Source organism: Melanotaenia boesemani, chromosome 2 (genome assembly GCF_017639745.1).
Source record: "Melanotaenia boesemani isolate fMelBoe1 chromosome 2, fMelBoe1.pri, whole genome shotgun sequence".
NCBI classification, from domain to species: Eukaryota; Metazoa; Chordata; class Actinopteri; order Atheriniformes; family Melanotaeniidae; genus Melanotaenia; species Melanotaenia boesemani.
This window is the reverse complement of record NC_055683.1, coordinates 30,351,491-30,367,583: the sequence shown is the minus strand read 5'-3', so window position 1 is coordinate 30,367,583 and position 16,093 is coordinate 30,351,491. Positions and strand designations below refer to the sequence as shown.

The following is a 16,093-nucleotide window of genomic DNA, read 5'->3' as shown; positions in this document are numbered from 1 at the left end:
AGCCACAATCCCAAGTCTGAAATATTGTATTAAATAGCAGTTTTGTAAATTAAGGAATAATTATATATATACTTTGAAATGTAACCGGAAACCGTTTCTCAGACAGACGGGTGGCTGATGAGACGTGAAGACCGCCATCGGTCGACGCCTATAACTGCTGGAACGGTGAGTTAGTGAATAATCTGTTGTTTTCGTTAGAACTTTATTTATCTCATCTCTAATCCCAGTCCTTTAGACCATGTTTAGGAACAGAATTGTGTATTTCTATATATGGCTTTTCGTCGAATTACACAAAAATTCTGGGCAACGTTAATGTGTGATATGTCGGTGGTTGTGGTTAGAGGGAACTTATGATTTTAGTTCCCTCAGAAGGCGGACACAAAAGTATAAAAGTGATTCTTGGCATCATTTCATGTAAAACAGTTTGATAGTAGCTTAAATGTTTAGGGCAGCGCTGCAATCGCGTATTAAGTTATAATTTTCACTGTAAAGTTTGCGTGAACAGTTTTTCTGAGCCACACGTCTGTATTGAGACAGATGTCTCTGATTAAAACAGTCGCGGTGCGACTGCCAGGACTCCAAACACAGTGTATAAATATATATGAATTAATCATAAACGTGTTGATTTATTAAACTTTTTGTTATTTATTTCAGAATGTGTTAATGCACTTACGGTATATTACTTATGTATTCTTAATTTTTAAATAATTGTTCTTACCTCTTGCACACTGCAAAAGATTTTCATGCTTCTCAGCAGTTTTTCTTATTTATTTTCTGATTGTAAAGTCTTATATTGCTAACTTCTGGCATTGAACTGACAATGCCCTGCTTTAAAGTGGTATAAAATGACTGTTACATCCTTGCAAACAATTTCTTTCTTTCTCTGGTTTAAAAAAAAAAGCACCTGACATAGTTTCATCCTAGCAAAGTGTGACTGTGATATGCTTTATAACAGGAGACAATATGCTTCCTCTGCTGGCAAACTTTACCAGGAGCTTGTCAATGTGGAGAATAAAAAGTCTATGTGGGACATACTGCACATATATAAAATGACATACCCTTTTTCTCCTGTAGGGCAGTACAACCTAGTGTTTAGAGATGCAAGCAAGTTTTTTTTTATAAGAAAAAAAAAGAGGGAAATAAACTAATACCAAAAACAAAAGCATATGTACAGTAGTGTTCAGAGTTTGGAAATTGCAAATGCAATGGGGAAACTGGAAACCACAGGTATAGAAGAACAGGAAAGGCATTAGGTATGTAGGGCAACAAAAGTTGATGAGAAATAACTAAACAAAAGGGAAATGGGAAAACACAAAACGTTTGGAAATGGCAAATGCATAAGGAACAAAGTAGAAGTAACGGAGAAATGATTAAACCAAAGCAATAGGTTTTTCACATGACCCATGAATGGTACTGTTTGCCAGCTCCAAGCTTAAGTGCTTCTCCACACTAGACAGACATAAGCTGACCCTTTTTTGGCTCAGAGTCAAATTTATGGTTTGTATATACAGCTAGGCACTGTGGCTTTAGTATTCCTTTTATTCAAACACCCTGCACCCTGTCACTGCAGACGTTCTATTCTCATTTCCTTTGCAAAATAGCAAGAAATTGCTGAAAAAGCTTCAGAGAAAACCTACTTGCTATGTAACGACTATTTAACACAACTGCATGGACTTGTAATGTAGTTTAATACAACATACAATATGAAATACAAATAAATTTCAAATTATTTGCATTTAACTTATGTAATACCCTTAGTTTTACTGACCTTGGCGATTCTTTTTTTTTTTCTTATTTAGGCCTATGTATTCGCATGTCTTATTTTTTGTTTTACGTTTTTTTCATATACCAAAAATATTTATAAAAACACAACAGTTTCAAGCAGTACAATAAGAATACTGAAATTAGGAACGTCACGAATATTTAATTTCACAATAAACCATTGTATTAAATGTCATGATTATTTAATCAAAAATTCCTCAATATTGTTACTTTACATTAAATACAATTTCTGAACCATAACGATAGGTCAGCTCAACTTGTACACAGAACAAAAAAGTATTATTTGTATATCAAATTGGTCATCCTGTGGCCATCCGCTTAATTAGTGGTTCCCCACCTATTTTCCGTGAGGACTCCCTTCATGTAAATACCAATTAGCCTACCCCCCCCCCCCCCCTTGCTGAAACCACGCTTGGTTTTATGCATTCAATAATGAGATTCCCATAAATACTGTACTCTAGCATATACAAGAATAGATATTAAAGAGGTCCAATACCGTAGCGCCGCCTTCTCACTGACCTCACTAAACAAGTTGTACTCGTATAAGTGTTGTTAATTTGTTTGTTTGGTGACTAAGGATACATGTGTCAAAGTATTGTATAGCCGAGTTTGATGATCCAATTCACTTTGGGATCTGGTTTAAAAAGTTTGTGTTTTCAGGCTCCCAAAATGCCAGTTCCATGTCAACTAAATGTCCAGATGATTAAAAGAAACTTGAGCAGACACATTTCAACTGGTCTCTGTGTGGACATTAATCCCAATGGCTCTGAATGGTCAAAGCCTTTGCTGCAAAAAAAAAATACTTTGAGCAGGACACTTTCCATAATGACATCTGTTTTGTTTATTTACTTTGTATTGGGGAAGTAACTCAACAAGTGGCACAAAGATGTGATTTGAACTTAATAGCACGTACATGTGCATTCATATTTTTTTTTTATTTTTTATTTTTTCTAAAACTCTGATGTTATATAGTCCAGAACTGCAGTGTATTACTGAGAAATGCTTTGCATGTCTCTTAAGGAAAGCTTGGCTGTGTTTATAATGTGGCTGACTGCAGTTTGATTCTCTTCCGGATGACCTTAGTAAAGGCTTTGGAATTTCATTAATCTGTGTGAGCGCACAGCAGAGGTTAGCTCAACGAGTCAGTGACTACATATGGACTTTAACTCAGGATCACTCTGCAAAGATCACCATATAGTGTTTCCCCTTATATTCAAGTTATTTGCGTGCACTCCCAGTTACAAATTTATTATATAGGCCTGTGAATCATGATGTAATCACTGCTCTGGTTTGCAATAAACTGCAAAAGTTACATGATTGTTTATGTGACAAAGAGTTGTATTTTCAGGTTGAGAGAAATTAAAATCAATTTTTTCTTAAAGTGAAAACATGATTTTAAAAAGCTGACTGGATGCGAGTTTGCAAGCAACAGAAAAGCTATTTTAAGGGTACGTGTCTGCATGCAGATTTAAGGATATAGTCAGATACTGTGTGCATTCTCTGCTTATAATTACAGTTAGATTTCCATTAAACTTGCAGAAACTCCATGGAGCTGTCTGGCTCCAAATTCATGCAGCAGCATAAAAATGGTCCCAAACACAAAGACTGAATAATGATCAACAGCAACAAGAAAATCTAGAGTGTGCTAAGAGAATGGATGCGTTTCAGTGCAAATGGTGGTCACCCAAAATATAATTTTTTTACTTTTATTACCTTCGCCAAGATGGAGGTTATGTTTTTGGCAGTGTACACGTCTGTCTCTTTTAATTAGCAACATAACTCAGACAGTAATGGACGGATTCTGATGAAAATTTCTGGAAATCTCCAAAACGGAATAAGGAACAACTGAATATATTTTGGGGGGGGATCGAGATCACCGCCTGGATCCAGGAAATTTTTTTATAACACTAGTACTGCCAACATTTCAATACCCCCTAGAACTGCCAGAGGGGGTCATTTTGACACAATGTCGATCCAGCATAGAAATGATATAAAGGCCTTTTTTTCAGACAAAGCTTCGATAATAAACACTTGATTAGCATTTGGGATTATTTTGGGCTTTTATTTCAAATAGAAAATGTCAAATACTTACTACATTCACCAGTCAGCTAACATATAACAAAGTGATTCTTTAAATGTATTTCTATTTTTATCAATTATTTGAGGGGGAACAGTCAGAAAAAAAACAAATGCTAAAGTAACGAAACAAAGCGCTGGATGTCGGCTGATTTATTGATTTATTGTGTCGCATGACAGCTCAATAATGAACGCTTGCCAGGTCATTTTGACATTCAGTGCAGCGATGTAAAAAAAACGTTATAAAACACAGCAATAGGTCATCTTCTAGTTGATGTCAATGATGTCTATTCTTAACTTGGTCTCATGGTAGTAAGGGGAGCTGATCATTTTTCCAGTATAAAGGAACAATTGATAACATTTTAAGGGTGATCCAGATCATCGTCTGGATCCAGGAATTTGTTTAAGGATTCTTTACTATTGGGAGATATGCATAATTTTTCCATTACAGCTTCTAACTCATCAGATAATGCCCACAATCACTGGCAAAAAACATCATGACATCATGGAAGATGTTATAATGCGACATTGTTTGAGCCGGATCATGTTGATTTTCTAGTTTTGGTGATCCAGAAGGTTCAAAATATAGGGGGTACTGGGTGGGCTGTTGGGCCTTATGGGGTTTTTCCTCAGGTGTGTGACCCGATGGCTTAACGGAGGTCTACGCTGTCTGAGTGCTTTTAGTTTATTTATTGTATTATGCTGAAGTTCAAAATGGGTTTTTTTTCTGCTCAAAACCTTAGAATTGTATTATATTATGGGCAATTTTTAACTTAACCTTTTTAACTTAAAAATTGCAGACAGAAGCGATTATTCTCCATCACAAGTTCCCACTGAGCCAGAACTTTAGATAAAATCCTAAATGCTGATGATGGTGTCCAGAAACTTTTAACTGCTTTTCTAAAATAATGTTTCTCATAACTGAAGGTGTATCATTCAGCTTGCATTAGCGCTGCATTTATGACGTGCAGCGGAGCCTCTGAAGTGGTACTGCGAATTTCCTGTGTTCATTAGTGGTTTTGAACTGAGTAACTTGTTTTGTTCGCTAAAATACAAAAAGCAAGAGAGATTGTCTCAGATAAAGAAGACATCTCACACAAGTGACACATCATACATTTTCCATAACACGATACTCATAATTTCAGATATCAGGTTGTGTGTGTTTTTTTTTAAAGAAAACAGTTGTTTGTTAACAACATATGGTGGAAAGTGTGTGGTGGTGTTGATGGTGGTTATGTTGAAATGAGGTTACGGTCTCTTATAAATCAGCTCATTGCCGCAGGGCACGTTATCGCACATGAAAGATCCTGAATCCCCTTATAGTTTCATCAACTGTATGCTTCTGTATAAAAAGTCATCCCGCTTTACAGGTAGATTTCTCTTTTTAACACGTAGAGCAGTGTGATAGCTCTTCACTGCTTTATTAGGAAACACCTTATTTGTTTAAATTCAGATTTTCATCCAAAGTTTATGTTGTGGTGTATTGTACATGTATAATAAACAACAGATAGCAGATGTGTTTTTGGCTCTGTTCAGAGTTCACAGTTGAAAGTCAGCGCTGTTATCAAACATTTTTCCTTAATCCACAGTAGTAAGGCAGAGCAAGTTTAGCAACCTTGTTGGAGTTTGGGGGGGGGGGTGTGAATGGGGAAGTGTAGATGCATTTCCCATAAGTCACCGTCATCCAGCTCCTCCCCCTCTTTGGCTTCAAGCCAGCATCTAACAGTACAGAGAGCAAAAGCAGCAGAGGCTGTGCCAACACATTGCTGAAGAAAATGAAGGACAAGGCAGACAAACGGAGCACCTAGTGAATGTAGATGAGGTTTTTTAGAGCAGATAGACAAGAGAGGGAGAGCTCTTCAGTCTGGCATCTGTCGGTACGTCTACACAGCACCCTGCCTCATGCACACACAGAATTGTTTTTGCGGTTGTGTTTATTCTAGTAGATTTTTTTTTTTCAATTTCCTTTCCACATAAATTCTTTGGGTGTGGTGGTGCAGCTTTGTGACACGGAAGTGACAGTTGAATCGCAGCATTCTTGATAATCTTGCAGTACATGAAGTCGGCAGGAAAGGTAATGCTATTATTAAACTTTAACAGCTTTAATTTAGTTTTAACAGCAGCGTTTTTCTGTGCCATTACTCACATTAGTACTGTGTTAGGCCTCTCCTGTGTTGGCTTTATCACCTTGGATGCTGCCGTGTGATTGCTTTATTTGAGAGATCAGAGTTAATCTGTGTGGGAAAGGCTGTGATCAAGTGACTTACTTATGCAATGTGCTGCAACTGTAGTCCCAGTATTCAGTTTGCACCTTTCAAACTGCAGCACTGAGATAGAAGCACTGTATGTCTAAACATCTATTTTACAGTTATACATGTTTCTTTGGTTGTAACCAAAGCTACAGCATCTAAAAATCTTTATTAGAAATTTAACCTGGCTGTACTTCACCTACTATACTTCCTCTCACTGAAACGAAGTACTTGCATTTTAACGACATGACTGCAACTGTCAAAACAAGGCCAGGGTTGAGTTTCCTGTCTCAACTGCAAACTTACTGATTTTCAGCCCATGTCAGTAAGCATTGATTGTGCGTTTGACCTTACATGACACAGTCTAATCTGTTAAACTTCACAGACTCTAAAGAAGCACATTAAAAAAACTGTTAATTTGGGTTGTATGTGGGTGTGTGTGTGGGCATATTTACTGTCATGAGTAAACATGACAAGTTGAGCTAAGTTTAACTGCTTTTCAGTTTGTTTATAGCTGGTGATTCAGAAATGTACATGAGAAACCAATTTGGTAATCTTAGTAAAATATCATTTAAATAGAAATGGCATTACTTCAAAACATGAACAAAAATAAAAACAATTTAAATTTAGCATGGAAGATGTTTAATTTGTTGTCAGAGCCATTTTTATTCTCCTTTGGTGTTATCATTCAAATTTGAGGAAATGTTTTTTGATGCAAACTTTGCAACATTAATAAAGGTCCCTACTTCCTGATAACAGGCAACTACCATGTGACTACAGAAATGATGCAGAACTGTTATGTGTTATCACAGTTTTGCTCAGAATGTGTGCATCTTTCACAACAATATTGAAAGTGTTGTTTAATAATGACAACAACAGTACAGATATGTTGGGAAATAATTAGTGTTGAATAAAAGTTAAAGTGATTCCTGTTTAAGAACATTAGCAGAACACTAGCATAAGGATATGATGGTTTTCTTTGACGTATAATAGCAAACTCAATGGTTTGGGGGCAGTCTTTTGACTTGCATTTATAGGTAAAGTTGAATCAAGAAAATACTCTGCCCCTATAAATTGCAGCCACATTATAGGCTTTTTCTCCCCTCCCAAATGGTAGCAGGACATATCAAAGAGCCACACAAAGACCTAAGGTGTATCACATCAGTCAGACTAATAATATGTTGCATAGGCTAAATGAGGTAGCTCAACCAAAAAACCCACATACAGTCCTTAATTTTTTTAAATTAATTTTGTCTCTCTTCAGATCCATCAGAAGAAATGGCAGTGAGGCAGAGGCTTTTCAACTCTACAGCTCCATTTTCCAGTTCACCCAAAGCCGAGCTGAAGGCGTCATACCCATCCTGCTCCGCCACAGAGCAGAAGACAGAGGAGGGAAAAGAGGAGCAGAAGGAAAAAATGGGCTATATGCCTGTAGAAGAATGGGCAAAAAATATTGTTAACAGTAAACTCCTGACACATGGAACTGCTGAGCAAATGGGAGCCCATGAAATGCCCAGCAAAACCTCAATTATTGCTCAGGCTGAATGTAAATATTTTTCTTAATATTATGCATAAATAACTGTGTCTGAATGGAATTTAACAGTATTATTCTCCCATTAGGTGAAACTCAGGACTCCCAGGAGTTCAGTCCTTCTTGTTCTGCACCCTGCTATGTCCGCTCCCCTAAACCCTTCAACTTCAGGTATGACATTTACTTTTTAATGCCAATCAGAATTGAGTATTCACCCATATATAATTATACCATGGTCTGGGTGAATACTCAATTCTGATTGGCTGGAAGGTGTCCATTAAAAAGTGATAATGGACACCTATAAAAGAAGTTCCGGTCAAATAGACTTATTGTTGTAAATTATTGCGCTGACTAAGCGGTAGTTGGTAACCGTGGCAACAGAAACTCAGATGCCAGGCAGCAGACACCAGATCAGAGCAGCCTGCAGGCTTATTGAACGATGTAGGAAACTATCTGTGGACTTTTTGAAACTGTTTGAAACAAAATGTCGCATCATCCTCTGGACACACACAAGCTGTAAGAGCTGCACCCGCCCTCTGAAATGACACTTTGTGTCACGTAACATAACGTTAAGCAATTATCTCTCTTCTTTCCACTGATCTGGTCTAATACAACAGCTGCTGCCGACCGATCTGCAGGTTCTGTGTCAGAGCCGGTTAAGAGTCGCCACTGGAGATGCGCCAGATCGCGTCTGTGACGGGTCGTCGCTGTTAAAGCAGCCTGCAGACTTATTTAACAATGTAGGAAACTATCTGTGGACTTTGACTGTTTGAAATAACATGTCACATCATCCTCTGGACACACACAAGCTGTAAGAGCTGCACCCGCCCTCTGAAATGTTTGTGTAACATAACTGCCTACCGAGCTGCAGGTTCTGTGTCAGAGCCTGTTACCTTAGCAACGAGTCACAACGAAATAGTCCACTCAGCCGCTTCTTGTGAAAAACAACATTAACGCATTAATAATTTATTTAATATTTTTTTCTTTCTTAATGGACCATGGTATAAGCAGGATAATGCCCTCCGCTTTGCGTCGGACGGTTCACGCCTCCGTGTCGTCCATTAATTTATGATAATGGCCACCTCGTCGGGCATTATCCCTTACATATATACATATATATATATATATATATATATATATATATATAGAGATAGATAGATAGATAGATAGATAGATATAGATATATATGTATAAACACATATTTGTATTGCTTCAGTCCTCCTTCAGAGCGCAACAATGTGGCATCCTCGACAACCGCCTCCGTCCAGTGGCCATGCGGCCTTTCAGCTCCCCTCACCCCAAGAAAGAAGAGCCGGAGGAGACAGAGGCAGAAGCGCAAGGTGAAGAAGAAGCAGGAGAATAGGAGTCAGAGGCGTCGAACACCCTCTGGAGTCCCTGAACAGGAGAGTGGAGGCTCTCTAGTCCCGATCCCGGTGAGAATGCATAACTCTTTATGTCTCACTTAGTCGTTACATGAGATAGAAGCTTTGAAAGCAGCATTGGTAAGCAGGTTGATATTTGGTATACTGTATTCTACAATATGCAGTGTTTTCTTATGTGAATCATTTTAAGGATAGATTGCCTCATTCCAGGGAAGTCAAAGGCCCCATCCCATGCAACTATTAGCCTTCCTGTGTTGTAAAACTGAAACACTATAACAAAGCTGCCTCTCAAGGCCTTGGAGTGTTCAGCCCTGAAGAATGTAAACATCATGTTGTTTGATCAAAAATGTTTTTCTTTGCTTGTCTCCTGCAGGAGGAGTCATCCCTCCGAGGGAGCAACCTCAGTACTTCCTGCTGTAGCAGTATTGAAAGCTCAGTTGATCAAGAGCAAGGAACATCTCTATATGGCATCTATGGCACCGGCTCCAGCTGCTCCCCTTTGAACTGGCCAGACCCAGCCTTGCACCCCCTCTCCAGCTATGATCAGGACAGCAGCTCAGACTCCCTCAGCAGTCTGGGAAACTGTTCGCTGGCCCTCGCTGGCCTCAGGGGCTGTGTCAGTCAGGGGGACCGGTGCTTTGCTTGGCCCTTTTTTAAAGATGTGGAGAGGGACGCAAGAGTAGATGAAGATGAGTTCCCTGCAGCAGATTCTGTGAGCAACGAGGGATTAATCTTTTACAATGAAGTACGTCTTTTTGTTTTTTTATTCTCTCTCCTTTTATCTTTAAGAGGGAGTTCTTTGGAGCTAACTTATTTCACCCTTTTCCTGATAGAAAATTAATCCTGTTGACTCCGAATACAAGGAAGGGAGTGAGTATGTGCTGTCTCAGTTTATCAAGGAAGGCTCCTATGGTGAAGTTTACAGTGCTCATGATGTCAAGACAGGATTCACATTTGCTGTCAAAAAGGTTAACAAGCACATTTCCCTTTTTATTTTTTCACGGCCTTATTTTAAAAGTGCCATATAGGATCTTATACTTTTGCTCTGTTGATTTCCACAGATTGCCATGAAGAGGTTCAACAGCGAGGAGGTGGGTGCGTGGAGTGCCCTCAGATCTCCTTGCGTGGTGGAACTCTTTGGAGTGGTCAGAGAAGGGCCCTACGTTATCTTCTTGATGGACCACAAATCTGGTAAATACACAAACACAGACACATTTTTCTAACTATCAGCTGCTGTTTCCACACATGTGCAAAGCGTAAAAACATGAGAATTATGAATTTCATGTATAGAGAAATGAGGATGTGGAAGTGGGTGGGTGGTGGATGTTACAAATGACTGTTGAACTCCATTTAAGTGTTGCAGGCTATATTGCTTCATATATCACAGATATATATCACACTTTAAGAACTATATAATCTAAATTAGGCTTCTTCACAAGTCTTAATAAAAAGTGGAATATTACTGCGTGACAAAGTCTTTTAATTGCTCTGACTGTCTGTTTTGTCCAGGTTCCCTGGGTGACCTGATAGTGGAGCGTGGCCGTCTGCCAGAGGATTTAAGTCTGCACTACCACTCTCAGGTCTTAACAGCGCTGGAGTACTTGGTGAAGAAAAAAGTGGTGCACTTAGATATTAAAGGTATGTTACACAAATGATGCTTTCCTTTCACAAAGTAAAAGTCTGATTTGAATTATTGTAAAACTTGAACATACAAATTATATCATGGAGAAAAAAAATTATTTGATCTCTTGACGGATTTGTTTAGTGGCATAATTGGTGATATTTGATGCCTAAAGACAGTTTTGTAAAGGCAATAAAAGAAACATGACTTTCTAATTCAAGTCCACGTTTCTTTTCCCTTTTATCCTTGTTTTGTCTTCAATTTAATAATGTGTAGGAACATTACAATGTTTTTCTATGGTGTAGTGATTCGTAAATGTTGTCTTCATATAGTACCTGTGGCGTGATGAGTAATAAAATCTAAATGCCAAGGACAAAGTCCAAATTTTGAGCCATAAATACTTAAAAAGGTTTCACAGTCATAACAGCAGTAGAACACAGAGCATCAGGCTGACTTTCACTTGTTATGTTACCCAGTGGAAAACAAAATATTGAGAGGGTAAGTCAGAATTCTACTGAAGTCCCTTCAGATGATTTTGTCGTTGTGCGGAACACAAGTGTCATAGATACAGTCTAGATTTGATCTTGAGGCACCTGTGTGTTTTGTGAAACCAGATTACCGCTGACGGGCTGGGAATTTCCCACAGCGTGACTCACCGCTGCACTGTTAACGGCGCATGTGCACACGATCAGGAGAGCAAGAAAGAAAAGAACGATGCAGATGGGGGATGGGACAAGGAGCAGGAAGTTAGACAAGGCCAGAGGAGAAGAAAAACTACAAGTATAGAAAAGATAGAACAAAACAAATGAATAGAATAGAATAGAATGGAATAGAATAGAAGTCAAAGAAGGGAAACAGAAAAGCAGAAGTGGAACAACATTAGAGGAAGAGCAGCAAAAGTGCAAAAACAAAGGACAAGCAAAACTTTTTTTTTTTTTTCTTGTGAAGCTTAAGCGCCATCTGGTGTTGGTGATGTTTCAGGAAAAACAAGAAAGGAGGGACAAATGTTTTTATCTTCTGTCTGCCTCTTACTAGTCTCTACATTCAATCCACATTAAAGTTTTTTTTTATCTGTACAGCAGCTGCCCCTCACTGACTTCATATTTCCCTCTTATGGAACTCCTTTGTCTGCCGACTGTTTAATGTCCACACAGCTGCCCTGTTTCTAATTATGTCATTGACAGACCTCAGCTACAACAATGTGCCTGTAAGGCCGCTGAGGAGCATAAAGATTAATGACTCTGCTTGGTCATTACACAGCTGACAATGTGTTGCTGTCAGAGGATGGAAGAAACACCTTCTTGTGTGACTTTGGACGCGCAGAGAGACTTGACAATCAGGGGCAGAGCCTCAGCGGGTCCAAAGGTAAATCCTATGCCCCTTCACATAATCACCTCAGATCTTGTGTTATTTTTTCTCTTCTATGTCTCATTTTACCGTTTTCCCAATGTAATTTGATGCAGACTTGAAAGGTACAGAGACCCACATGGCCCCTGAGATAGTAAAAGGAGATCCCCGCGGAGCCAAAGCAGATGTGTGGAGCATCTGCTGCATGCTGCTGCACATGCTCAATGGGTGCCAACCATGGACAAGATACTACACCTGCAGACTCTACCTGAAGGTACTCTTCACAGCAGAAAATAAACCCTACTGCTTCATTACAGATTTTATTTCCCTGAATGTTCATATCAAACATTGACTATATCCTTCTCTCCTGATGCTTGCAGATTGCGAACGAGCCTCCGCCTCTGAGAGAAATCCCACCTGACTGCAGCCCTTTCACAGCTGAAGTTTTAAAGGCGGGACTCCAGAAAGATCCAGTGCAAAGATCATCAGCATCTGACCTTAAAGAAAAAACTGTCGAAGCTCTGAGAAAAGGTGAAGCAAATGCTCTGTGTTTTTCTTTTCCTGAACTTGTGATACATCGAAGAGCTTCCATAAGTTAATTACTCGCTTTATAGAGTCAGAGCTTGAAAGTCTGTTGTATCCATGTCTTTTGTTTCCAAATCTAAATGACATAAATCACCAAAACTATAGTTGAAAGAATTTTCTAGCTTTTGCAGGTATTTCAGTCTGAAACCACTTATAGCTTATATGTAGCCTAAAAGACAAAAATTATTATTAGTTTGATACAAGTATATGAAGTTAATTCAGCGACATATACAAATGTATACACTTTGATTTGATGAGATAAGAACAGCAAATTTTGATAGTTATTAAAATATGCTGTTTTTTTTATTGCAGTTGGAGGGCTCACAAGCCCTGTCAAAGGACCCTACACAGAGCCACTATATGTTGCCAACAAACCACCAGATTCCCTGCATCTCATTCATAGCAGCATTGACTTTGATAATGAGGAGGAGCATTTGAAGTCTATTGACAAAGTGATCACAGCAGAACTGAAGGCAAATAACCTGAATGATGGGCAAGGAGTCGAGGCTGGATCTAAGGAATCAAAGCATGGTTCGCCTACTGGTCCACAAATGCTGATCTCTGAGCCAATCCACAAGAGGAGCAACAAGGTCACCACTGTGCCGGAACTTGAGCTTCGTAAACTGGAGAACGGTGAGATTTTTTCACAATGTTCTTACTGTCATGTGTTAGACAGGGTGCTTGGACTCTTGTTCACGGTTTTTACGGTTTTCATTAATTGATTTGTTTGCAGACTTCTACCTCACCAGTCTGTCTCAGCTTCATTCTGCTGAGATGCAGGAGCAGCTCCTGTCCTGTCTCAGCAGTGATCATTGCTCCAACTGGGAACCATGGGATAAAAAGGTAAAATATACCTGTCAGTCTAGGCCCCGGTCCGTTTGTTTCCTTCTACATATTGTGTAGACAAAACAGCTTACGGTCGTCATGCAGATATGTTTAAATGCTACTATTTATCTCTGCTGTTATCTAATAGTCACTTTTTTGACAAAAAGGCAGAGTTTGAGTAATTCTTTTTTACCTGTACAGGTTGAAATTTGCCAATAAAGATAGGAAAAGACACTATGAGTAGTCCTTATATAACAGATATTCCGAAACTGGGGCCGTTCAGAGAGGAGCTTTTTCTGTGTTCATTCATTTTCACTGAAGTGCTAGCAGGCCTGATATTTGCCTTATTTACATCCCAGGACTCTGGCCGCTGGTCCCTAAGCCCCGGAGATGACTTAAGCTCTGGTGTCTACTCCTACAATAGTCAGCCAGATGTGTCGGTCTTCAGTATGGATTTACTGGGCCATACACAAGTTCCTCCCCCCTGCTGTTTTGAAGGTGAGATAAAATTGCACGTACATCCATTTATCGATTTATTCAGTGTAATACCAAATTATACATGTGCCTCTGGTCTGTCTCTGGCGCAGGGGTTGATGTCTGCATTAGAGACTTCAGCAGCAGAAGCATTCGGATCAGAGAGACCCGTCGGGTGAAGGTGGGCCACATCGCCACTGGAATCAGTGATCAGGTGAGAGCTTGCAGTGCAACACATTCATGTGTGAAGAAAGAAATTCTTGATAGCCACATTTGGTGACAGAAAGAAGAGTTCAGAGCTAAGTGAGTGCCTCTTTTGCAGATCTCAGAGCGAGTGTTCACTCTGAAGACCCCACAGGGCCTGCAGGTCGCTCACGATGACGAGGTGCAGGAATCTGGTCTGGAGCTCTGCTGCGTTCCTGCTCCAGACTTCAGCTCTACCTGGATGTGGAGGATCCGAGATGGAGTGCTGGAGACCAGATAGAGCCTTCCTTCCAGTGACAGTTACTGTGCAATCAGCAGTGACATATTATGTGCCGGCTTTTTTATGTTTCAGTGTGTGGTTACCAGGTTTTAATCAGAAAAAAAAAAAAAATTTTTTATGCAAGCATTCTAAAAAAAAACAAGTCTCATATCTTAAATACGGTATCGTGTCAGTATGTTGTCGTGTAGCTTTGAGTCTTATGTTTACATGTTGCATGTCATAGCTTGTTTGCTTTATGGCAATAAACATATTGAACTGTGCGTTGGCCACTGTGGTCAATACGGCTGGGAAATAGTTACTTGATCTGACACTTTTTAGTCTTTTCTTTCATATGTTACAACCTTTAACTTGGGCATCTTTAGGTAGTTTTAGATTTTGATGGGACTTTCACCATGACCCTGCTGAAGAAGCCAAACTCTTGAGCTTAACCCCCCCACCACCACCACATATTTTGAGGTTTGTCTCCAGAATTTTCTATCATTCCGTTCCTCCATCTTTCAGTAAAATGTTCCCTTTAATACTGACTGTAATACAAAGCCAGAGTTTGATCAATCCACCCCTGTGCTTTACAGTTGGGGGCTAAAAAAAAACTTAGTCTTTGCACTGTTAGCAAAACATGGACAAATTTGTGAAAATACCAGTGGGCAAATGATGGATTAACAACAGATTTCAACTACCAAAACAAGACAAATATATGATGAGGCAGAACTTGCCATAGGCTTGACCAGGTACTGGTCAAGTAATGGTAATGGTCAGAGGGACCAAACTATCAGCATCTGACAGCATGAATGTTTTACTGAAGCAGCATCCGTCTCATTGAAGGCTCAACTCAGAGGAACTGATCATTCTTTCTGCCACTGACATGGTTACAACTATAGTTTGTGAAAGTTAGCAGCCAATAAACTTATGATCTATTTTGCGGTGCATTTCTTAATACGTTTCTCTTGTAAGCATTGGGGTGTATGTTGTAGCGAGGGAGAGGGGGCCTCAGAAAAATTTTGGGAACCACTGCTATAACTAAACCTGTTGCTCCTCTTAGTTGCTATTTTTAAATTACATTACAAAATGAGTTCAAGGCATCCATAGCTGCTCATTGTTACATCAAGTTTAAGGAGTCAGCCTTTAGATTTTATAATTTGACTCCCATTTTTTTTCCTGTTGATGACTTTAAAAACAGGGTAAAGTATTGGAATATGCCAGCTTTCAGCACAATTCCGTTTTAAATAAGTGTGTATGAAGATCAGATAAATGTTTTCAGGATGTAAACTTTTTGAACAGTCCTTTATACCAGACTGATTTATACTTTTTAAGTTGGATCAAATTCAACTAAAAACAGATAGTACTGCTCCAATTTTAAGAACTCATCATTCCTCTGTAATTAGTGAATATACACAGCAAACAGAAAGGCTTAAAAGATTTATTTCCGTATAACAACAGAACATCACTGCAAAAAGATTTTCCGAGAGACTTGAGACAACTCCTAGCTTTACAAATGTGATAGAAAAGGTGAAAATTTAGGATATTAAAGTGATCTCATTGTAAAAAAAAAACAGAGAAAACACCAAGGCACTGACAAAAAAAAAGGGAAATGTATAAAAAGCCTTTTGTTGTGTAGATAAAATAGCAGTTTGAAAAACTGACGTAAAAATACAGTACTTAGAACATGTTTAAAGTGAGGTAAGCATCTGTGAGCAGTCCATTGATTTCTCTGTCTGCAGCACAATTTCATTTGCAAGT

At 39.0% G+C, this 16,093-nt stretch overlaps 1 protein-coding gene across 4 annotated transcripts; it reads left to right on the top strand.

Annotated features, from left to right (window-relative positions):
* Positions 1-14,616, top strand: map3k14a (mitogen-activated protein kinase kinase kinase 14a). 4 transcript variants are annotated; one of them, XM_042010878.1, is made up of 17 exons: positions 5,622-5,735; positions 5,859-5,932; positions 7,372-7,653; positions 7,728-7,809; positions 8,855-9,071; positions 9,394-9,765; positions 9,854-9,988; positions 10,082-10,211; positions 10,530-10,658; positions 11,902-12,006; positions 12,105-12,262; positions 12,369-12,519; positions 12,886-13,206; positions 13,307-13,416; positions 13,758-13,896; positions 13,986-14,086; positions 14,195-14,616. In XM_042010878.1, exons 3-17 carry the CDS (start codon positions 7,386-7,388, stop codon positions 14,354-14,356), a joined length of 2,580 nt encoding a protein of 859 aa, XP_041866812.1. In that variant the 5' UTR covers positions 5,622-5,735; positions 5,859-5,932; positions 7,372-7,385; the 3' UTR covers positions 14,357-14,616. The 4 variants fall into 4 exon arrangements, with proteins under 4 accessions (XP_041866787.1, XP_041866793.1, XP_041866812.1 ...); XM_042010853.1 differs by lacking the exons at positions 5,622-5,735; positions 5,859-5,932 and adding an exon at positions 1-165; XM_042010859.1 differs by lacking the exon at positions 5,859-5,932 and having other exon boundaries at positions 5,593-5,735.
* Positions 14,617-16,093: the final 1,477 nt, after the last annotated feature.